This window comes from Bombina bombina, chromosome 6, assembly GCF_027579735.1.
Source record: "Bombina bombina isolate aBomBom1 chromosome 6, aBomBom1.pri, whole genome shotgun sequence".
Taxonomy (NCBI): domain Eukaryota; kingdom Metazoa; phylum Chordata; class Amphibia; order Anura; family Bombinatoridae; genus Bombina; species Bombina bombina.
The window spans coordinates 954,768,926-954,792,599 of NC_069504.1; the positions used below are offsets into that span (position 1 = coordinate 954,768,926).

General features: G+C 37.1%; 2 protein-coding genes across 2 annotated transcripts in view; one reads left to right on the plus strand and one right to left on the minus strand.

The window, feature by feature from the left end:
* The window catches only part of LOC128663982 (histidine--tRNA ligase, cytoplasmic), a 354,313-nt gene extending 347,081 nt beyond the window's left edge, over positions 1–7,232 (minus strand). The window contains exon 1 of the mRNA XM_053718604.1: positions 7,004–7,232. The gene's annotated coding sequence lies outside the window, so the exon portion shown is untranslated. The remainder of the gene's footprint in view (positions 1–7,003) is intronic.
* Positions 7,233–7,511: 279 nt separating this feature from the next.
* The window catches only part of ZMAT2 (zinc finger matrin-type 2), an 88,713-nt gene continuing 72,550 nt past the window's right edge, over positions 7,512–23,674 (plus strand). Inside the window, exons 1-3 of the mRNA XM_053718605.1 lie at positions 7,512–7,562; positions 16,575–16,668; positions 19,234–19,360. Coding sequence (XP_053574580.1) covers positions 7,545–7,562; positions 16,575–16,668; positions 19,234–19,360 — 239 coding nt within the window. The 5' untranslated portion in view covers positions 7,512–7,544. The remainder of the gene's footprint in view (positions 7,563–16,574; positions 16,669–19,233; positions 19,361–23,674) is intronic.

Here is a 23,674-nt window from a genome sequence, read left to right on the forward strand (position 1 = left end):
ATGCCCCGAACCCATCATTGAAACCACACGATTGCATGAATAATCGTGTGATTTCAATTTTTGCTTATTTCTTTAAATCAGAACTTTGTTCCGATGTAGACAAATAAGTACCTGCGGGAAAGGGTTAAATGAATTAACGAAGGATCTGATGTTTGTTTGGTTTCATTTTGCAAATTAAGCGCAGATTAGACTGAATATGTGTAAACGTTCCATCAATCTTAAAGAGCCACAATGAGATTCCATAAAAGTAACAAGGATCTAGAAGAATTTGTGAAGATTAGGTTAAATATAAGATAAAGCATTATTAAAACATTGTATATGCAGAATATTATCCATGGATCTGGCAGTATCCTGGTGTTTTGACAATTTTTGGATGACGTTACAATACTTAGGTGTTCAAAGTAAATGATTCTGTTCTAGAAGCAGACACAGAGATTGAGTGACTTGCAGACATGGTGAAGAAAAGTAATGACAGAAACGCTCTAAATTTTATATATTTGGACAAAGAGATAAAAAAGCAAGTAAAAAAGAAGATTGATTCACATGAAAAAGAGCAACTGGTAAGCAAACATGTTGCAACTTTAGATTCTGAAACCTCGAAAAATGAGGATGAGGCGCAATTGATGGGTCTACCTACATGAATAATGGAAGGCATGGAAAAGCTAGTAGAATAGAGCCCTGATGAAACTTACAAAAAGAACAGCTTCTAACAATCTTCCAAGGACAGTTCAACTAAAAGTTCAGCTCTAGAGAATGAGGTCTCAGACATCAATAGCTCATCAGCTTCAACTGCTGAGGAGGAAAAAAAAGGGGAGGTCCAACCAAAGTCTCTTATCCTTCCAAAAGACTTAAAAAAATGTTTTTCACATCACAAAGCTGAACACGGGTGACGTATGACCTTCTTTGCCAATGACTATACATACTCTTTGCAAAAGTAGTGGCTATCATATAAGCAAACCCATGCATAATCTATAAGAAATCCCTGGTATAGTGGAGAAATGCAAAGTTTAACAACTTGGGACTACATGAACAAACAACGGCCTGCAGTTCCAGCATCCCACAAGGTTTTCTGTTTCAAGTTTGTTTCAAACCAAGTGTTTACACACCATACTCATGAAATAGAAGATGCAATGTTCCTTGCTACCATTCAACTCCCCACTCTAGATAAAACTAAAGGGACATTATATACTAAATTTTTCTTTAAATAAATGTTTTGTAGATTAACCTTTTATATAGCCCATACAGGTTTTGTTTTTTAAATGTATAGTTTTGTTTATTTTTAAATAACATTGCTCTGATTTTCAGACTCCTAACCAAGCCCCAAAGCGTTAGGAGAATACTGATGTATACCTACTCCAGCTTGTTCCTGTTTGTGTAAAGATTCTTTTCATATGCAAAGGAAGGGGGAGGGGTCTGATATTTCCCACTTGCAATGGGTGTTCCAGCTACTTTTTTAACAGAGCTAAACTGGGAGCTTCTAAGTAACTTTTTAAACAGTTTTATACTGAATTTTTAGATCTGTATCTAAATTATTAAATTAAATTATTAAATAATAACCGATGAGTGCTTTGCTATTGGATGCGTGATAAGATATATATATATATATATTTGATAAGGTATATAATTTGAACATTTCCACTTAGGGGTGTACTCACTTTTGATGCCAACGGTTTAGACATAAATGGCTGTGTTTTGAGTTATTTTGAGGGGACAGCAAATTTACACTGTTATACAGGCTGTACACTCACTACTTTACATTGTAGCAAAGTGTCATTTCTTCAGTGTTGTCACATGTAAAAAGATATAATAAAATATTTACAAAAATGAAAGAAGCACATGGCCTGACGAAGCCCGTTTTGAAATTTGCTTAGTGCGGGTGAAACGCGTGTAGCAGCAGAAACACTGGGGGTAGCAGCTGTACCCCCCTTTCTATCGACCGGATGACAGCCGTCTGAGGAGCGACATAGAGGTTGAGACTGTTAACCCCTGTACATCAGTTGATCTACGGAAATTAAAAGAGCGCTAGGGTGAGTGTCAATATTCACCTTTTTTTGCAGCAGAAAAAGACGGATTTAACAGCGTGAAGAGCTTAAAGGCACAGTGCGGACCGTCTAAGGATGGGTCAGGTGAGAAAAGAATTATCCCTGATACAGGTATCCGTTTCCTCTTTTTAAGTTGACTTTCTGAAATTTGCTGCATTAGCCACCCTAGCGATCTGGTAGAACAGATTTATCTACTTATGATCACAAGATTGTACTACTCCATGCTGGACGCTATATAAAGTTCACTAAATACATGGGTTATACAACTCTAGCAGCTCCCTCTTATTGTCTACAGTTTTTCCTCTGTTTATTCAAGCACCATCATCCAAGGAGAACTTTGTGTTGATGTCCTTTAATAACATGAACTACATGCACTTCAGGAATTTTATCAGTGCATTCATATAAATTTCTTGGGACATTACCATACTATTTGCCTCCCGGGATGGTGCTAAAACAGAGGTCATATGACTAGTCTATCTGTGTCGACACAATTAGTATCTGTGGTTACTGCTTTACCCATGTGTTTATTTTTATTTTATTTTATTTTATATTTTTGTTTGGGGATTTGAAATTTTGAATTTGCGGTAATTATTAAACTGTGTGAGTTAGCACAGGTTACTGTATCCGTGTGGTTTTTTCACTTTGTCCATCTGTTCCTACCTTTCTGGAGCTCAAAATTTGCCCTTTATTAATCAGTGCAGGCTATAGTAGACTTTGTGGTTCTTGAACCATTTTTTCTTTTTCTTTTTTATTATATATATATATATATATATATATATATATATATACACATATACATATACACACACACATACTGCATATCACTAGAGCATCATCTTATCAACAGGAAAAGATACCTTATATGTATGTTTATATATACTGATCAGTGATTCTATTTGACAGATAAAACAGTCGCATACAGCTCATTTGGCTAAGAAACACATTCTGAAGAAAATTCTGTTCTTTTGAATACCTTTTTATGCAGTGTGTATTATCCATTTTTTTTATAAAATTACTTTGAACTAAAATTTTGAATGCTGCTAGTCCAGAGGGAATTTTAAAGGGACTGTCAACACCAGAATTTGTTGTTTAAAAAGAAAGATAATCCCTGTATTACCCATTCCCCCAGTTTTGCATAACCAACACTGTTATATTAATACACTTTTTACCTCTGTAATTACCTTGTATCTAAGCTTCTGCTAACTGCCCCCTTATTTCAGTTGTTTTGACTTACTTGCATTTTAGCCAATCAGTGCTCACTCCTAGGTCACTTCATGTGCATGAGCTCAATGTTATCTAAATGAAACACATGAACTAATGCCCTTTAGCGGTCAAAATGCATTCAGATTAGAGGCAGTCTTCAAGGTCTAAGAAATTAGCATTTTAGCTAAAGGTTTAGCTTTCAACTAAGAATACAAAAAGAATAAAGCAAAACTGACTATAAAAGTAAATTGGGAAGTTGTTTAAAATGACATGCCCTATTTAAATCATGAAAGTTTTTTCGACTTGACTGTCCCTTTCCCTTAACGACCAAGGATGTACCAGGCATGTCCTACAAAAAAATACACTTAAGGACCAAGAACGTGCCTGGCACGTCCTCTGGGGTTTGAAGCTCTGAAAGCAATCCTCATTGCATTTACCCAGCTACTAATGGAAATCTATGGGAAGGAGGGAGAGGGAGGGTGGAATAAAACGTGCTGGGCAAGGGATCTTGGAGGGTGAGGGTGGGTAGGGTATTGAGGGGGGACAGCTACACTACAGAAAATATTAATTTTTACATTTAAAAATTAAAAAAAAACACATTTTTGGGGGCAAATTGGGTACTAGCAGACAGCTGCCAGTACCCAAGATGGCGGCAAATAGGTAGAGGGGGAGGGTTAGAGAGCTGTATGGGGGGGGGGGGATCAGGTAGGTGGTTGGGGGCTAAGGGGGGATCCAACACTGCAGAATCAATATAAAAAATAAATTTAAAAAAATGCTTTTTATTTTAGCACTGGCAGACTTTCTGCCAGTACTTAAAGGGACAGTCTACCATAGAATTGTTATTGTTTTAAAAGATAGATAATCCCTTTATTACCCATTCCCCAGTTTTGCTCAACCAACACAGTTACTTTAATACAAGTTTTACCTCTGTGATTACTTTGTATCTAGGAACCTTCTTCCAGCCCCCTGATCACATGACTGTGACTGTTTATTATCTATTGTCTTAAATTTAGCATTGTTTTGTGCTAAATCTTAAATAACCCCCTGTGCCTGAACACAGTGTTATCTATATGGCCCATGTGCACTTTGTCTCTTTGTGTTGAAAAGAGATTTAAAAAGCCTGTGATAATAGGCAGCCCTCAAAGGCTTAGAAATTAGCATATGAGCCTACCTATGTTTAGTTTCAAGTAAGAATACCAAGAGAAAAAAGCAAATTTGATGATAAAAGTAAATTGGAAAGTTGATTAAAATTAAAAGTCCTATCTGAATAATGAAAGTTTAATTTATACTAGACTGTCCCTTTAAGATGGTGGTGACAATTGTGAGGTGGGGGAGGGAAGAGAGCTGTTTGAGGGGGTCAGGGAGGGATCAGGGGGTGGGATATGTCAGGTGGGAGGCTGATCTCTACACTAAAGCCAAAAATTATCCCTACAAGCTACCTTATTAACCCCTTAACTGCTGGGCATAATAAAAGTGTGGTGCGCAGCAACATTTAGCGGCCTTCTAATTACCAAACAGCAACACCAAAGCCATATATGTCTGCTTTTTCTGAACAAATGGGATCCCAGAGAAGCATTTACAACCATTTGTGCCATAATTGCACAAGCGGTTTGTAAATGATTTCACTAAGAAACCTAAAATTGTGAAAATGTTAACAATTTTTTTTTATTTGATTGCATTTGGCGGTGAAATGGTAGCATGAAATATACCAAAATGGGCCTAGATCAATACTTTGGGTTGTTTACTACACTAAAGCTAAAATTAACCCTACAAGCTCCCTAATTAACCCCTTAAATACTGGGCATAATACAAGTGTGGTGCGCAGCAGCATTTAGCGGCCTTCTAATTACCAAAAAGTAATGCCAAACCCATACATGTCTGCTATTTCTAAAGAAAGGGGATCCCAAAGAAGCATTTAAAACCATGTGTGCCATAATTGCACAAGCTGTTTGTAAATTATGTCAGTGAGAAACCTAAAGTTTGTGAAAAAGTGAACAATTTTTTTTATTTGCTCGCATTTGGCGGTGAAATGGTGGCATGAAATATACCAAAATGGGCCTAGATCAATATTTTGGGTTGTCTACTAAAAAAAATATATATATACATGGGAAGGGTTATTCAGGGATTCCTGACAGATCAGTGTTCCAATCTAACTATCCCTAATTTTGAAACAAAACGGTTTGGAAATAGCAAAGTGCTACTTGTACTTATTGCCCTATAACTTGTAAAAAAAGCAAAGAACATGCAAACATTGGGTATTTCTAAACTCAGGATAAAATGTAGAAACTATTTAGCATGGGAGTTCTTTGGTGGTTGTAGATGTGTAACAGATTTTGGGGGTCAAAGTTAGAAAAAGTGTTTTTTTTTTCATTTTTTCATCATATTTTATAATTTTTTTAATAGTAAATAATAAGATATGATGAAAATAGTGGTATCTTTAGAAAGTCCATTTAATGGCGAGAAAAACCGTATATAATATGTGTGGGTACAGTAAATGAGTAAGAGGAAATTTACAGCTAAACACAAACACTGCAGAAATGTAAAAATAGCCTTGGTCCCAAATGGTCAACAAATGGAAAAGTGCCATGGTCACTAAGGGGTTAAGGGGCCATTATAGTATTAGAACTGTATGCTCTAATTTGTTTGAGCTTGTCATTTTAATACTAGTGATGCTTTAATTCTATGTGTTTAACCCCAGACAAATCAGCAGTGCCCCCTTATTTCAGTTCTTTTGACAGACGTGCATTTTAGTCAATCAGTGCTGACTGCTAGGTACCTCCACGGGAGTGAGCACAATGTTATCTAATACAGAACACATGAACTAGTGCTGTCTAGCTGCAAAAAAAAAAAAGTTAAAATTCACTGAGATAAGAGGCAGCCTTCAAGGGCTTAGAAGTTAGCTATGAGTCCACCTAGGTTTAGCTTTCAACAAAGAATACCAAGAGAGCAAAGCAAATTTGATGATATAAGTATATTGGAAAGTTGTTTACAATTGCATGACCTATCTGAATCATGAGAGTTTAATTTTGACTAGACTGTCCCTTTAAACACATAGCATTACTGCCTCGCTAGGGTTGAAATGACAGATTAGAGCATGTCATTTGTATTACTATATTGGCCCTTATAGTTCCAGCCTGCCGATAGACAGAATTTGTTTGGTGTTTTAAACATGAGTAGACTACATATCGGTGGGTCTAGAAAGATACAATCTTTAACATCACAGGACATGTTATGCAATGCCCTCAACTTTTGCTTTGCACAGTTATACTCTACAATGATACCCAATTACTTTTATTTTTCTTTTCTTTTATAACAGGCTTAGAAAAATCTAGTTACCAAAAGACTGACACAGTGAGATTCCTACATGCTGCACAGTGATTGGGTGATAGATGTAGTTTTTTTGTTTTTTTCGCTGTCCCTAATTGGTCACAGCTAAGAAAATAAGATAAACAACATTCAAGAGACCTTTAAGGGATTTGCCATCTTGTAAAAGCAATGCATATTTAAATCATTTTAAAACATTAATTTAGCACCTGAATCTTTGATGTAAATAAATTCTGCTGCATGAAAGAAAACTATTGGATACCATATCCATCAATGTGAGAGAACTTGTTGGCTTATTTAAATACAGACTCGCACATGTTGAAATATATTGTGACTAGGTAATAAATACATATATACATTTTTATATAGATACGTGTGTAACACGAATATGTAATATTGTGGTTTTAAATCAACACATTCACGAATTAACTTACCTATAGTCATAAACGTTGCTTATGTGCACACTTAAACTGTATGATGATATATATAAAGTTAATATGTTGAGCAGCTTTTGTAAGGCACGTCATGCCAGAATATTATGCAGTTACCATCGGTAAATGCATAGCAAAAATAAACCAAAAAATGCCCCTAGAATTGATTCACCGGAGATATGGTTTTGAACAAACCCATGTGAAACAGTACAGTTTCACCTCTGGTGCTCATCTGTCATAGAAAGTGACGCTTTTGCGGTCATCTTTAAAGAGGGCATATTCATAACCTTTCATTTTGCGGATAAAGGGCTAAAACTAAATGAATAATCAAATAAACCTATTTTATTTTGTGTTTTCGGTGCCACGTTTTACATTTGCTAGGCAACAAAAATTTAAAATGATCTAATTTGCCCAAAACAAAAATGGTACCTCATGATAGCAAGGATCGTCAATTTTGTGGGACAATTGGATAGTGCGTTTCCACAGTGACCAAAACTATCTTCTGCGGTTACGTCATTGAGAGCGACGGGTTGTTTTAAGCAAGATGGCGTCAGGAAGTGGGGTGAGTTTTGTATTTTAGCTAGTGGGCGCCGCGTTTACTGGGAGTGCTGGGATTCATTTTTAAAGTCGATGTTTCAGGGGAAGGGGATACCCAATTTACGCACACATGGGAATTAATAAAATATAATGTTTGTTTCTTCTCATTATTCGTTACCCGTCCCAGATATTCATATTTAATTAAAGGGACATGAAACCCAAAATGTTTATTTCATGATTCAGACTGAGTGTGTAATTGTAAACAGCTTTTACAAAATTTACTTCTATTATCTAATATAGTTAGTTTTCTTGGTATTCTTTGTTGAAAAGCATACCTAGGTAGGTTTAGGTGCAGCAATGTATTGCTGGGAGCTAACGACTGATTGGTCGCTGCACATAACTGCTACTTGTCATTGGTTCACCAGATGTAATCAGCTAGTTCTCAGTAGTGTTTTTCTGCTCATTCAACAAGCAATTCCAAGAGAATTAAGCAAAGTTGATAATAAAAGTAGTAGTTGAGTTGATTAAAATTGATTGTATATTCTATCTGAATCATTAAATCTTTTTGTAGTAATAATACATTTGACATCAGTATAAACTTATGTTTTTACACCAATATAATAGTAAACAAATCATGTGCATGCTCATAAACCTATGTAAATCATATGTTGGCTTGGAATATGGTAACATAGGTCATCACTAGAGATCTGGCTAGAACAAATGTACATTGTTTACAAATTTATTAAAATAACTCCTGTAGGTTGGGATTGGTTCACACCTAATCATACTCCCCTGATAACACCCACATCGAGGAAGAGGTAGTATTCAGAGATCTTTTATTCATTTTAATTGTAATGTCCCTTTCCACTGGTGAAGGCTTATTGGAAATAGGCTTTTAATCTTGTATGGGGATTTCTATGTATCAATATATCATCTATATATGAAGGCAGTGTTCTCCTCAGGATCAGCTGGTGCACTACCCGGCACACTGCAATGTATTTGACTTCTAGGGTTGCACATGGGATTCAGCTGTTAGGGCTGTGTCAAATTGACTATATATAGGGCCAGATTACAAGTGGCGCAGTAATAAACTATCCTGTCTAAGCGTTAATTGCGCTAGATGTAAGCTTTTTGAGTTAGTCAGGTTGTGTTTGTATTATGTTTTTGGTCGCACGCTAACCTGACCAGCGCAAAACACTGAACAATATCTTGTGTGCGTTTACGTATTCCCCCCATAGAAGTCAATAGAAAAAAAAAAAAAAACTAAAACCCCACTCTTGTTAAAACCTGATCACATATTATGAACCAATAATGCTTACCTGCTTTTTCAAACAAAGATAGCAAGAGAACGAAGACAAATGTATAATAGAAGTAAATTAGTAAGTTGCTTAAAATTGCATGCTCTATCTGAATCACGAAAGCAAAAAAAAATCTGGTTTTTGTGTCCCTTTTTAGGTTCAATGAGCCTCACTTATGTGCTATTTAAAAAGACAAGAGACCCATAATTTTTGTTGCGTGAATCAGATTGCGGATACAATTAAAAAAAAAAAAAACGTTTTCAATTTATAACCCAACATTATTCTTTCCTTATTCCGGTAAAGCATACAATTTTAAACAACATTCCAATTTACTTCTTTTATCAATTTAGCTTCGTTCTCTTGTTATCTTTTGTTGAAGGAACAGCAATGCACTACTGGTAGCAAGCAGAACACATCAATAAGCAAATGATAAGAGGTATATGTGTACAGCCCACCACCAGCAGCTATCTCCTGAGGCCTATCTAGATATGCTTTTCTTGAAAAAAGTGACTACAGCCTTGGCAGGTTTCATAAAAGAAAGACCCTTTATTGTACCTTGGTCCACACAAAAGCAACAACGTTTCAGACCTGTTCTAGGTCCTTAGTCAGGTCTGAAACGTTGTTGCTTTTGTGTGGACCAAGGTACAATAAAGGTCTTTCTTTTATGAAACCTGCCTAGGCTGGAGTCACTTTTCAAGTATTTGCTGATCAGAGGGGTGGCTGACTCCTTACTCCTTGCTAATTGTTTTGGCTGCTGTTCCCCACTTCTTTGCTTTGCTTTGCTAGATATGGTTTACAACAGCAGCTGCCAAGAGGACAAAGCAAAGTAGCTAATAAAAGCAAATGGAAAGTTTTTTTTTTAATTGTATTCTCTATCTGAATCATGAAAGATTTTTTTGGGGGTTTCATGTCCCTTTTATTCTTATGGTAGTCTTTCTTAAAGATACACCTAGGTAGTTAGGGTGGGCATTCTTGGAATACTACATGACAGAAAAGACTGCTTGTCACCTAGTGCTCTTGTGAAAGTATAATTCGAAGCATTCTCACAAAACTTGCTCCTGATTCTTTTTACCTGCTTTTCAATATAGGATATTGCAAAACACGAAGAACCTAATTCCCTCTGTGCGAATAATGCCTAAATCCTCTGAAACCGTTAGATCTCCTTTCTAACAGAAATAGTGAGACAATTTATGCAAACAAGAGAATAGCGCTAAAAAGCTATTATTTTCCCAGATTAAAAATGTTTAATAAAATCAATACAGTCAATTACTTAAAACTGGATGCATCCATAAACTTAGTACAAATAATACATCATATAATACATCAATGAGTATGAAACTAGCTATCAATATTGTACCCAGATTATAAAAAAAAATCTCTCCTTGATAATATAATCGTGAGTGATACAGTCTTGTAACAAGATGGATAGGTATCCCAATGATGGTGGTAGAAACACTGCTCTTTAATTAACTTGTTACAGTGTGTGCAAATGTCCGTTGATCTTGGTGACAGTTCTCCGATCACGGGGACCATTAGAATCCAATCACAGGTCTCATTCTCCGGCATCGTATTGGTATATTATATTCTATACAATTGAATCACTTGTTTATAGTCCTAGGTAAATTTGGCTTTAAAGAGCACTTCTTCAAACATATTGAGCGGCTCTATACTAATCCTGTTTCTGCCTTAATAGTTAATGGTGAGGTTTCAGACAATATAAAATTATCAAAAGGTACAAGGCAGGGCTGCCCTCTATCCCCCTTATTATTTAATCTTGCTATTGAACCTTTGCAAGTGTTATAAGGGGAAAAGTGGAAGGCATAGTACTGGGCTCACAGGAATTACATATAGCTCTTTATGCAGATGATTCATTGATCTTTATTTGGGACTCTAAAAATATGCCTAAATTACTGCAGATTTTGAATCAATATAGCTCATTTACAGGCTACAAGATAAATCCTTTTAAAATCTGAGATATTATGGATTTCGAAAACAAATGCCACTGTAAGAGTTTCCTTTAAGGAAGTAAAAAAGTCAATGAAATATCTGGGATTACAAATCAGTATTTGTCCTAGTGAATGGTACAATCTAAATTTCAAAGAATTATTGCTGAAATTTAAACAGGACTTTAAGAATTGGGTTCACTTGCCGCTATCTCTGACTGGAAAAGTAAATTTAATAAAAATGATCATCTTTCCCAAGCTATTATATATTATGCAGAATCTTTATAAAGTATAGATATATTAACTACCTAAATAAGATATTCAGAGATTTTATTTGGGGTAAGATGAAACCTAGAATCTCCCTTCATAGGCTCACACAGAAAAATGAATTTGCTGGGTTGAGACTACCCTCAATAAGGTGGTATAACTGGATATGTATAGCAAAGATAGCAATTAGACTGATTACAGAGGGCAGGTTATTCTCTCATTGATTTAGAGATTGCTTAAGCCTCTATCATTACAAGCAAGTATGCATAATCCAATTAAAGGTTTACCTAAAGAAATTAGGTGGATGGAAACTATACGAAATCCAGTGCTAGTCTGGCATAAAGAGTGCAGGCTCTGGGAAGTCGACCTAGCAGTTTATTGTGTATTTACCATAATAGGAAACCCCAACTTTACTGAGGGTGTCAACTCTAATTTATTTGAAAGATGGGGGAGAAATGGCCTTGAATATTATATCAGTTTGCTAGATATGGGTAGACAACACAGTTTAAATATTTTGAGGAATTAGAAATGTAGTTAATATATCAAATAAAGATTTTTTCGCATATTTTTCAACTACGTCATTATTTATACACAATTAACCTAGAGAAGACTCTAGGGATAACTGGTAACAAATTAGAAGTCGGTCTCCAACTCTATAAAAAAGGTTATAGGTCCATTTCATTTTGGTATAGGTTAGTGTTACAGAGAAGCAGGAGGGGGTAAATGTTATCTGTACTATGTAAAGGCTGTCAACGAGACCAGATCATTATTAACCCTGATCTCATTTTAAAAAAGTTTTGACAGGGTATGGTCTTCTACTCTAGCCACCTCATGGAGAGACTTACATACCAAATTGGTAAATAGAGTAAGTTGACCCCAAGCTTTAATATCCAAGTGGGATAGAAATTTCATAGCTGGTCTGTTCTAGATGTAATAACCCAGATGCAAACATAATTTACTGTTTATGGAATTGTGTTAAAGTAAATCCGTTTTGGAAGAAAATATCATATTGGTCATCCAAAGTCTTAAAGCAAAGTATACAATTGGAAGTTTAATATGTTCTATGCTCCAAAATCCAGTTAGACTGAAAAATGGTCAGCCTGAAATTTATTAACTGTATTATTCTTGCTGGAAGATACATAATGTTTTCAAGTTGGAAAGATAATAGAAAACCCAGCTTCACCAAGTTCATAGCCAACATAGAAGTCAAATGATAAATGAACAACTTGACCTTTTAATTGAACACTGAATTAGAAGTTAAGAATTTTTTTTCTCTAAATGGACAGCATTTATTAAAATGAATTCTCCGGAAGTTCAGAAACAATATATATTCCCCTTTAGAAACACAGAGTAAATACAAAAGTGCTATTCTGTCAGGTGAATTTATATAGCTTTCTTAATGGGAGGGTAGGGATATAAGGATTGAGAGAGGATATTATTCAAACCGTTTGCTTTTTCTTTTTTTTTTTTCTTTTTTCCTCCTTTCCCCACCCCTATGACAATGCACTGATATGTGTTTCAGATGCGAAGTATATTTACTTTAGATATAACAATAAAAGCATTTGTAACTCACAGAACTGGTAAATATATAATGTATGTTCTATTTCTTTAATGTATAAAAATAAAACCACTTCCATTTCAGTATGTATTATGCACTGTACGATTATGGAGTGTCAATAAAAAGTGTTTAAAAAAGAAAGTTTAAAAAAAAAAAAAAAAGCATGTCTATCTGAATCAGTAAGGAGATACATTTTGGGTTTCATATCCCTTTTAAAGGGACACGAAACTCAAAATTTGTATTTCATAATTCAGATAGCACATGCGATTTTTAAACAGCTTTCCAATTTATTTCTATTATCTAATTTGCTTTGTTCTTTTCGTATCCTTTGTGGCTGCACATATATACTTATCATTTGCTTAATCTGCTCAGCTAGCTCAATGAAGGATATCAAGAGAAGAGAAGCAACATTTATAATAGAAGTAAGTGGAAAGTTAGCTTAAAATGCGTAATTATGAAAGAAAAAAATTGGGTTTTATGCCCTTTAAAGCCTTCATTTTAGTAATATTAAACTGCCATTATAGTGGAAAAATGACATCTTAATTTAAAAGAGAATGTAATTTTAACAGTAGCATCCCAACAATGCTATTGACCCCTGCAAACTACCTCTCGGTTGCTGATTATCTGCGGTGGTAGTAGCACAGCTGGGCAGTCTCGCTACCTCTGCTGATTGGGTCAGCAACTGCATCTGCTCGGGGCGAGCAGTGCTCTGCTTTTCTTAAAGGGCCATAATACCCAAATGTTTGAACACTTGAAAGTGATGCAGCATAGCTGTAAAAAGCTGACTAGAAAATATCTCCTGAACATCTCTATGTAAAAAAGAAAGATATTTTACCTCAAAAGTACCTCAGAAGCCACCTCCCATTGTAAAGGATTTCTAAGCAGCATTTTAGTGTGTCTGTCCTAGGACAGCTTAGGGGATGAGCCTCGTGAACTCTCATATTATTTCACCAATCAGGTAAAGGAAGTTTACTATGAATTCTCATGAGAGTTACCTGCAGCTGGGAGCAGGTGAAGTATAACTTTTTACACAGAACTTACTCTGCTGAGCTGAGGAGATTGTGAGGTAAAATATCTTCCTTTTTTACATAGAGATGCTCAGGTGATATTTTCCTGTCAGCTTTTTACAGTTTATACTGCATCAGTTTCAGTGATTTAACATATGAGTATTATGCCCTTTAAATGGTACCTTTAAAGTGAATGTTAATTTTGATGCTAAATTGCCCGTTTATTTAAAATTTGATTAAAAACAGGGGCACTTTAATTCATCAAAATTTACATTATCACTCGTTGTGAAGAAATACTTGCCCTTTAAAGCTTGACGAGTATCTCCACCTTCCTCCGGTCCTCTCAGCCTTTACTGCTGATAGGTCATCCTCCAATCACGGCTCCCCCCCCCCCGGGGAGAATCCGGTGTCTGATTCAACGCCCGTGATTGGAGGAAGCCCTGATTCCTCCTTTAGACCCCAGGAAGAGGCTTTTCGACGGGTGGAGGAAGCTGGAGCTTGCGCTCATTAAAGGTAAGTATTTTTTTTCACAGCATGAGTGAAATGTAAATTTTGATGAATTAAAGTGCCCCTGTTTTTAATCGAATTTTTAAAAACCAGGCACGTTAGCATCAAAATTTACATTCACTTTAACTGCTTTGCTGATGTTAACACATGTTGCAGGGTCGCTAGTTTTAAATTGATGCAATTTAACAAAAAAGTAGGAAGACATTCATTGAGAGAGTGTTAGTAAACAGACCTAAACATGGACACAGACAAGTAGAGCAGATATTTTTCAGTGACTTGTGGTTTGTATTCGTGCACAATAGATCAGGGCTTGGAAAATATCATACACTGTAGAGCTCTGACTCTTAAAATGTACCTCTTACTCCTACTGTATCTTATTACTCTACATATAAAGATTCTGAAATACAAATTTTTTTTTAATAGGGCACCAAGGAAAGATATTTATTTATTTATTGAATTTAAAAAAAAAAGTGTTCAAATTTGTTATACTCTCAAACCTTACCTCCAATAGGAGAATATTGATGGACTATATCTCCTTCAAGGTCTGAAATTGTGTGACATAGCGGAGCATATACTTACTTCTGTAAACTATTCATATTGTTTATATTGTATACATTTGTCTCTACTGTTCTTGTATAGTAAATTTCAATAAAGCTGTGTTTAAAAAATAAAAAGTGTAAGTGGGGCTAATACAGGGAGTGCCCAGAATTATTAGGCAAGTTGTATTTTTGAGGATTAATTTTATTATTGAACTACAACCATGTTCTCAATGAACCCAAAAAACTCATTAATATCAAAGCTGATAGTTTTTGAAGTAGTTTTTAGTTTGTTTTAGTTATAGCTATTTTAGGGGGGATATCTGTGTGTGCAGGTGACTATTACTGTGCATAAATTATTAGGCAACTTAACAAAAAACAAATATATACCCATTTCAATTATTTATTTTTTACCTAGTGAAACCAATATAACAATCTTCAACATTCACAAATATACATTTCTGACATTCAAAAACAAAACAAAAAAAAATCAGTGACCAATATAGCCACCTTTCTTTGCAGAAGGGACACTCAAAAGCCTGCCATCCATGGATTCTGTCAGTGTTTTGATCTGTTCACCATCAACATTGCGTGCAGCAGCAACCACAGCCTCCCAGACACTGTTCAGAGAGGGTGTACTGTTTTCCCTCCTTGTAAATCTCACATTTGATGATGGACCACAGGTTCTCAATGGGGTTCAGATCAGGTGAACAAGGAGGCCATGTCATTAGATTTTCTTCTTTTATACCCTTTCTTGCCAGCCACGCTGTGGAGTACTTGGACGCGTGTGATGGAGCATTGTCCTGCATGAAAATCATGTTTTTCTTGAAGGATGCAGACTTCTTCCTGTACCACTGCTTGAAGAAGGTGTCTTCCAGAAACTGGCAGTAGGACTGGGAGTTGAGCTTGACTCCATCCTCAACCCGAAAAGGCCCCAAAAGCTCATCTTTAATGATACCAGCCCAAACCAGTACTCCACCTCCACCTTGCTGGCGTCTGAGTCGGACTGGAGCTCTCTGCCCTTTACCAATCCAGCCACGGGCCCATCCATCTGGCCCATCAAGACTCACTCTCATTTCATCAGTCCATAAAACCTTAGAAAAATCAGTCTTGAGATATTTCTTGGCCCAGTCTTGACGTTTCAGCTTGTGTGTCTTGTTCAGTGGTGGTCGTCTTTCAGCCTTTCTTACCTTGGCCATGTCTCTGAGTATTGCACACCTTGTGCTTTTGGGCACTCCAGTGATGTTGCAGCTCTGAAATATGGCCAAACTGGTGGCATCTTGGCAGCTGCACGCTTGACTTTTCTCAGTTCATGGGCAGTTATTTTGCGCCTTGGTTTTTCCACACGCTTCTTGCGACCCTGTTGACTATTTTGAATGAAACGCTTGATTGTTCGATGATCACGCTTCAGAAGCTTTGCAATTTTAAGAGTGCTGCATCCCTCTGCAAGATATCTCACTATTTTTGACTTTTCTGAGCCTGTCAAGTCCTTCTTTTGACCCATTTTGCCAAAGGAAAGGAAGTTGCCTAATAATTATGCACACCTGATATAGGGTGTTGATGTCATTAGACCACACCCCTTCTCATTACAGAGATGCACATCACCTAATATGCTTAATTGGTAGTAGGCTTTCGAGCCTATACAGCTTGGAGTAAGACAACATGCATAAAGAGGATGATGTGGTCAAAATACTCATTTGCCTAATAATTCTGCACTCCCTGTAATGTTGACTTCTAAGAAAAAATTTGGTAATGGTACTAAAGAAGTTTACTGTTACAATGTGGTTTGAGAGTGGAGGTTAGTAACCGTTTGAAAACTGTAAAATACAAAACTTTTGTTTGTTTCTAATTTATTTGTTTGTTGTACCCTTACCTACCATTATTATGGTAAAACTGATCAATGGTTTGAATTCTATTCTAGTCAAAAAGTACAGACTTTCGTCGGAAGTGGGACAAGGATGAGTATGAGAAACTTGCAAATAGACGAATCACTGAAGAGCGAGAAAAGAAAGATGGTTTGTATTCTTGTATTATTATAAAACCTTTTTTTCCTAAATTACATCAGCAATGATTTCCTTGAAGGGACATAAATTCAAGGAAATCATTGCTCTAGTTTATTGGAGCATTTCATTATTGCTCTGTTGCTTGCAACTGGACGTGCGTGCAAGGGGGGAGCACCTGGTTGTACATGCAGGATTGGGGAAGCACCAGTGTGGTTGTGTGAGCGTGCAAGGGTGTGGGAGCACTTGGGGGGTTGTGGGTGTGTGAGAGGGTGGTAAAGTACCTGGGTGGTTGAGGGTGTGTGCGTGCAGGGGTGAAGGCAGTATCTGGACATGGGGGAGCACCAGAGAGTTGTGTGCATGTTGGAGAGCACCTGGGTGATTGTGTGAGTGTGCAAGGGTAGGGGAGCACCTGGGTGGTTGTGGGTGCATGCACATAAGTGGGTGGGTGAGCACCTGGGTGGTTGTGGGTGCGTGCGTGCATGTGACAGACTGGGGAAGCACTTTGGTGGGTGGTTGTTTGCATGCAGTGTTAGGAGAGGACCTTGGGGAGTATTTGAAGGTGTTTAGACATGGGTTGGAAAGTGTGCAGTGATTGTGTGAGTATCATAGAGTACCTGGGAGCTTTTACATAAGAGTGGAAGAGTGCCTTGAGGCAATTATGTAAAAATGAAGAGTTTCTTCAAGCTGAACACCTCTCCCTGCCATCTGGGAGTGGTGATCAGCTTTATATAGGTCTAATGAAAAGATAGGATAACAGTCCTCCAAACAATTACTCCCCAATGATGTCCAACAGATCATTTTTACTGGGAGGGGAGAAGAGCATATATAGCTGCAGGGTAACACTTCTGAATGTGGGAGGTCAGGACATTAAAATGTTTCTGCCCCAGGTTGACCACCAGAACCATCTCCCTCCAGGGACCCTCCTTTAGATGAAGAGGTGACCAGGGTGTCAGAATAGAGGGGGAAGGATGATATTAAACATATTAATTGAAATTGAGATTTTGTTCACAGTGTGCTTCTGCCATGTGTACATTTTTAAAGTTGCCAAAGGGAACCATGCAGAGCAATGCTACAAAATAGGAATGGTATTTGTGTACCAGGTGGTGTTACATGCAAACAGGGGACCAGAAAAACGGGACTCCTGACATAATTAGCCCCTTTAAAATTCCCTTGACGTATGCACACACAGTTTGTACCAAAGTATAAGCAATTTTGTTGTGCCTTCTATTCCCCTATAACCCATTATATCTTTTGTCTTGTTTAAAAAAACAAATCAGATTTTATGCTGGATCTTCCAGTAGCAAATACCACATATAACAGCATTTTACTTACTATGGATTTGGTGTTAAATATTAAAATTTGATTACTTTCCTTTGAAATTTAGGTAAAGTTACATTTCATGAGGACCCCCAACAGTGGGCACAGTATTATGTTCTAATGATGTGATTGGCTAGGAATTTTTCACTGCATTCCGTCAAATGCTACCTGCCAGTACAGAGGGATACTACAGAGAGGGGCCTTTTTCTTTACCTATCATTTGAGCTTTATTGTCATATTGTTATATGGTGTAAAAATGAAACCCATATAACCTTGATTCAGATCTTTCGTTAGTAATGTTTCATATACTGTTAAAGGGACAGACACTGTAAATATGGTTTTCTCTAATCTGTTTCCAGTTACGTGTGTGTATACCCAGCAGCAGAGTTTAAAATGTATGGGAAAATTGTTACGCTAGGTATATGTTGTATATGAAAATAGCAGTTTTCTGCTAACTGAAACCACAACCAAAAACAATGGCTCATCTTTTAGGAGAGAATACCTATTTGTCTTATCTGTCTAAAATGATTTACACAAAGTCTTCCTTATCTTCTTTATTACTGTTTACTCAAAAAGCCATTACTTAGAGAGGACAATCGAAAATAATCATTTTTAGTACCTCTTATTTAAAAACTTTCTTGTTATACATGTTTATAAAAGGACAGTATACACCAATTTGAATTTAACGGCATGTAATAGGACACTACTATAAAGAATAATATGCACAGTAAAAAACATTTTAAAAAAAAGTAGTTCAAAGCTCTCAGTTTAGCTCTGTTGAAAAGGTTAACTGGAAACACCCACTAAAAGTGGGTTCTATAGCAAAAAAAGCAGATACCCCCCCCCCCTGCCCCCTTCCTGTGCATATGAAAAGGACTCTTACACAAACAAGGAGCAAGCTGGAGTAGGTTTACATCAGTATTCTCCTAAAACTTTGGGGGCTTGGTAAGGAGTCTGGAAATCTTATGTTAAATGTTATTTAAAAATGAGCAAAACTATACATTTAAAAAAAAAAACTGTATAAATGATCATCTAAAAAACATTTATGCAAAGAAAAATCTAGTGTATAATGTCACCTTAAGAAAGAATAATAATTTCATCAGTAACTGCAACTTCTAAAAAAAGCAGGTAATGTTTTTATACCATATAGTTTTTATACGTCAAATTAGTAACGTTCCAAAATGGCTGCAAAGCCATTTGATTTTTGAAATGTAAATTTAGTTTCTCAGTTAGTCATTTTTTTTTTGTGTTGATTTTTAGGAAAGCCCTTACAGCCTCCCATTAAAAGGGAGCTTCTCCGGCATAGAGACTACAAGGTGGATCTGAGTCCAAACTTGGAAAAACCATTGGTCATCACTAAAACCACCCCACAATCGGAGATGGGCGGGTAAGGAAAAAATATAAAGCTTGGTGGATGGGTTTAAGAGACATTCTACTCAAAGGTGTTCAGAATTTAAACATGCTGAAAATATGTGTCTAAAAAAAAAATGGAAAGAGACATAAAACATCTTGCAATTAAGACTTCTGTAGCAGTAAATTAACTTGCTAAATATTAAACCTTTCTGAATATATAGACATATAGGCCTCTAGTTATCAACGTGTCCTACTTGCCTGCCTTAGCCGGGCCCAATACGCTCGCCTAAGCTCGCCTCACATCGACGCCGCAGACCCTGAATACGTTCGCCAAAAGTTATCAAAAAAGCTGTCAAAAAGCTGCGCACCAAGTACGGGGCGATGAGCAGCGACTGTGATAGTTATCACTCATCCGATCTCGCTGCTCTTCGGCTTTTTTACAGCTTTATTGATAAGCTGTCACTAAGCACCCACACTAAAACTACACTGTTCTACCCCCTGATAACCGGCGCCCCCCCGGAGCCCCCCGCAACTAAATAAAGTTATTAACCCCGTAAAACCGCTGCTCCTAGACCCCGCCGCAACTATAATAAATGTATTAACCCCTAAACCGCGCCTCCCAGGACCCCGCCGCCACCTACATAATACCTATTGAACCCCTATCCTGCCCCCCCTATAAGTCCGCCTCCACCTATAATAAATTTATTAACGCCCTATCCTGCGGATCCAGGTACCCGCCGCCGCAACTAAATAAATTGTTTAACCCCTAAACCCCGCCGCCACCTATATTAAACTTATTAACCCCTAATCTGCCCCCCCCCCACACCGTCGGCCACCTATAATAAATTTATCAACCCCTATCCTGCCCCCCTATAGCGCCGCAACCTATAATAAAATTATTAACCCCTAAACCTGAGTCTAACCCTAACACCCCCCCTAACTTAAATATTAATTAAATAAATCTAAATAAATTTACTATTATTAACTAAATTATTCCTAGTTAAAACTAAATACTTACCTATAAAATAAATCCTAATATAGCTACAATGTAATTATTAATTAATTGTAGCTATTTTAGGATTTATTTTTATTTTACAGGCAAATTTAAATTTATTTTAACTAGGTAAACATAGTTATTAAATAGTTATTAACTATTTAATAACTACCTAGCTAAAAGAAATACAAATTTTAATCCTGTAAAACTAAATCCTAACCTAAGTTACAATTAAACTTAACACTACTACAACTATCATTAAATAAATTTAATTAATTAATTTACAAATACCTACAATTAAATACAATTAAAGTAAACTAACTAAGTACAAAAAAATAAAAAAATATTACAAGATTTTTAATCTAATTACACCTAATCTAAGCCCCCTAATAAAATAACAAAGCCCCCCAAAATAAAAAAATGCCCTACCCTATTCTAAATTGCAAAAGTTAACAGCTCTATTACCTTACCCAGGGCCGTTTGCGGGGCATGCCCCAAAGTTATCTGCTCTTTTGCATTTAAAAAAAAATACAAACCCCCCCCCCCCAAACATTAAAACCCACCACCCACATTCCCTACTGCTAACCACCCCAATCCCCCCTTAAATAAAAACTAACACTAACCCCCTGAAATATCTCCTACCTTGAGTCGTCTTCAGCAGCCGACACCCGAGATGGAAACAGAATATGACATCCGCAGCGGCCGAAGTCATCATCCAAGGGGCGCTGAAGAGGTCTTTCCATCCGATAGAAGTCTTCAAGCCATGAGCGGCCCGTCTTCAATCTTCAATCCATGCCGTGAGGCGAGCCTTCTTCAAACAAGCAGACCGCGGAGCCATCCTCTTCCATCGACGCCTACCCGACGAATGGATATTCTCTTAAGTGACGTTATCCAGGATGGAGTACCTCGAATGCCGATTGGCTGATAGGATTCTATCAGCCAATCGGAATTAAGGTAGGAAAAATCTGATTGGATGATGCAATCAGCCAATCAGATTCAAGTTCAATCCGATTGGCTGATCCAATCAGCCAATCAGATTGAGCTTGCATTCTATTGGCTGTTCCGATCAGCCAATAGAATGCGAGCTCAATCTGATTGGCTGATTGCATCAACCAATCAGATTTTTCCTACCTTAATTCCGATTGGCTGATAGAATCCTATCAGCCAATCGGAATTCGAGGGACGCCATCTTGGATGACGTCACTTAAAGGAATATCCATTCGTCGGGTAGGCGGCGTTGGAAGAGGATGGCTCCGCGTCGGCTCGTTTGAAGAAGGCTCCGCTCTGGATGGATGAAGATTGAAGACGCCGCATGGATGAAGACTTCTATCGGATGGAAGACCTCTTCAGCGCCCCTTGGATAATGACTTTGGCCGCTGTGGATGTCCTCTTCTGTTCCATCGGTGGTCGGCTGGCTGAAGACGACTCAAGGACTCAAATCTTGTAATATTTTTTTTATTTTTTGTACTTTAGTTAGTTTATTTAATTGTATTTAATTGTAGGTATTTGTAGTTAATTAATTTAATTTATTTAATGATAGTGTAATGTTAGGTTTAATTGTAACTTAGGTTAGGATTTATTTTACAGGTAAATTTTTGTATTTCTTTTAGCTAGGTAGTTATTAAATAGTTAATAACTATTTAATAACTATTCTACCTAGTTAAAATAAATACAAAGTTGCCTGTAAAATAAAAATAAATCCTAAAATAGCTACAATATAATTATTAGTTAGATTGTAGCTATATTAGGGTTTATTTTAAAGGTAAGTATTTAGTTTTAAATAGGATTAATATAGTTAATAAGAAAAATATTTATTTAGATGTATTTAATTAATATTTAAGTTAGGGGGGTGTTAGGGTTAGGGTTAGACAGGTTTAGGGGTTAATAATGTTGTTATAGTGGCGGCGGTGTAGGGGGGGCAGGATAGGGGTTAATACATTTATTATAGGTGGCGGCGGTGGTAGGGGGGCAGATTACGGGGTAATAGGTAGTACGTAGTGGCGGTGGGGTCATGGAGCGGCGGTTAGGGGTTAACCATATTTATTATAGTTGCGGCGGGTTCCGGGAGCGGCAGTTTAGAGGGGTTAACATATTTTTATTATGTTTGCGGCGGGTCCGGGAGCGGCTTGTTTAGGGGTTAACATATTATTTAGTTGCGGCGCGGGTCCGGGAGCGGCGTTTATGGGGTGAATAAGTTTATTAGAGTGGCGTGGGCTCCGGGAGTCGGTGGTTTTGGGGGTAATACATTATTTAGTTACGGCGGTGTGGGGGGGGGGGCAGATTAGGGGGTGTTTAGACTCGGGGTACATGTTAGGGTGTAGGTGACCACACTTCCCATAGGAATCAATGGGATGTTCGGGCAGCAGCGAACATGAGCTTTCGCTATGGTCAGAGCTCCATTGATTCCTATGGGATCCGCCACCTCCAGGGCGGCGGATTGAAAAACCAGGTACGCTGGCCCGGAATAGTGGCGTAGCGTACCTGGTAGTAGTTTGGATAACTACCAAAAGTAGTCAGTTTGTGTCAAACTTGCGTTCGGAAACATCTGGAGTGACGTAAGAATCGATCTGTGTCGGACTGAGTCCGGCGGATCAAAGCTTACGTCACTAATTCTATTTTTTGCCGGGCTGTAGTGCTTGATAACTAAGGCGAATCAGCCTCGCCACAAATACGCTGCGGAATTCCAGCGTATTTGAGGTTGACGGCTTGATAACTAGAGGCCATAGTTTGTTGCATTTTTGTTGTTTTATATTACAACCTCAACATATTTATTGTCCCTAACAATGACAGTGGCAAGCCTGATCTTCTCCAGTGAATTTTCTGGAATGGCGTCTCCATAGAGGTAAATTGGTGATTTGGCCAATAAAACAGTTGCAGAAAGTTTAGATTATTTTTATGTTAATACAAAACTATACAAACTTTGTGTAATTAAAAGGTGTTTTATGTCCTTTTAGCTGATAGTAAGGAGCACTCATCCTCCCCCCCCAGTTGTATTGAGTGAATCAACCTGTCTAGTGAGATTATTTATTTCTATCTATATATATATATATATATATATATATATATATATATATATATATATTATATATATATATATATATATATATATATATATATATATATTATAGCAAAGATGTGCACTCTCACCTTGAAAACATCTACCAGGGTGCTAGTAGATAATTATAAACAACATGAAAGAAGACGTTTCGGGGACAATATATCCCCTCCTCTGAGGGAGGGGATATATTGTCCCCGAAACGTCACACGGTCACAGTAAAATCTGTTTAAAAAATCCAACGAGTGCAAGTCTTCTTTCATGCTATATATAATGATATATATATATATATACACACA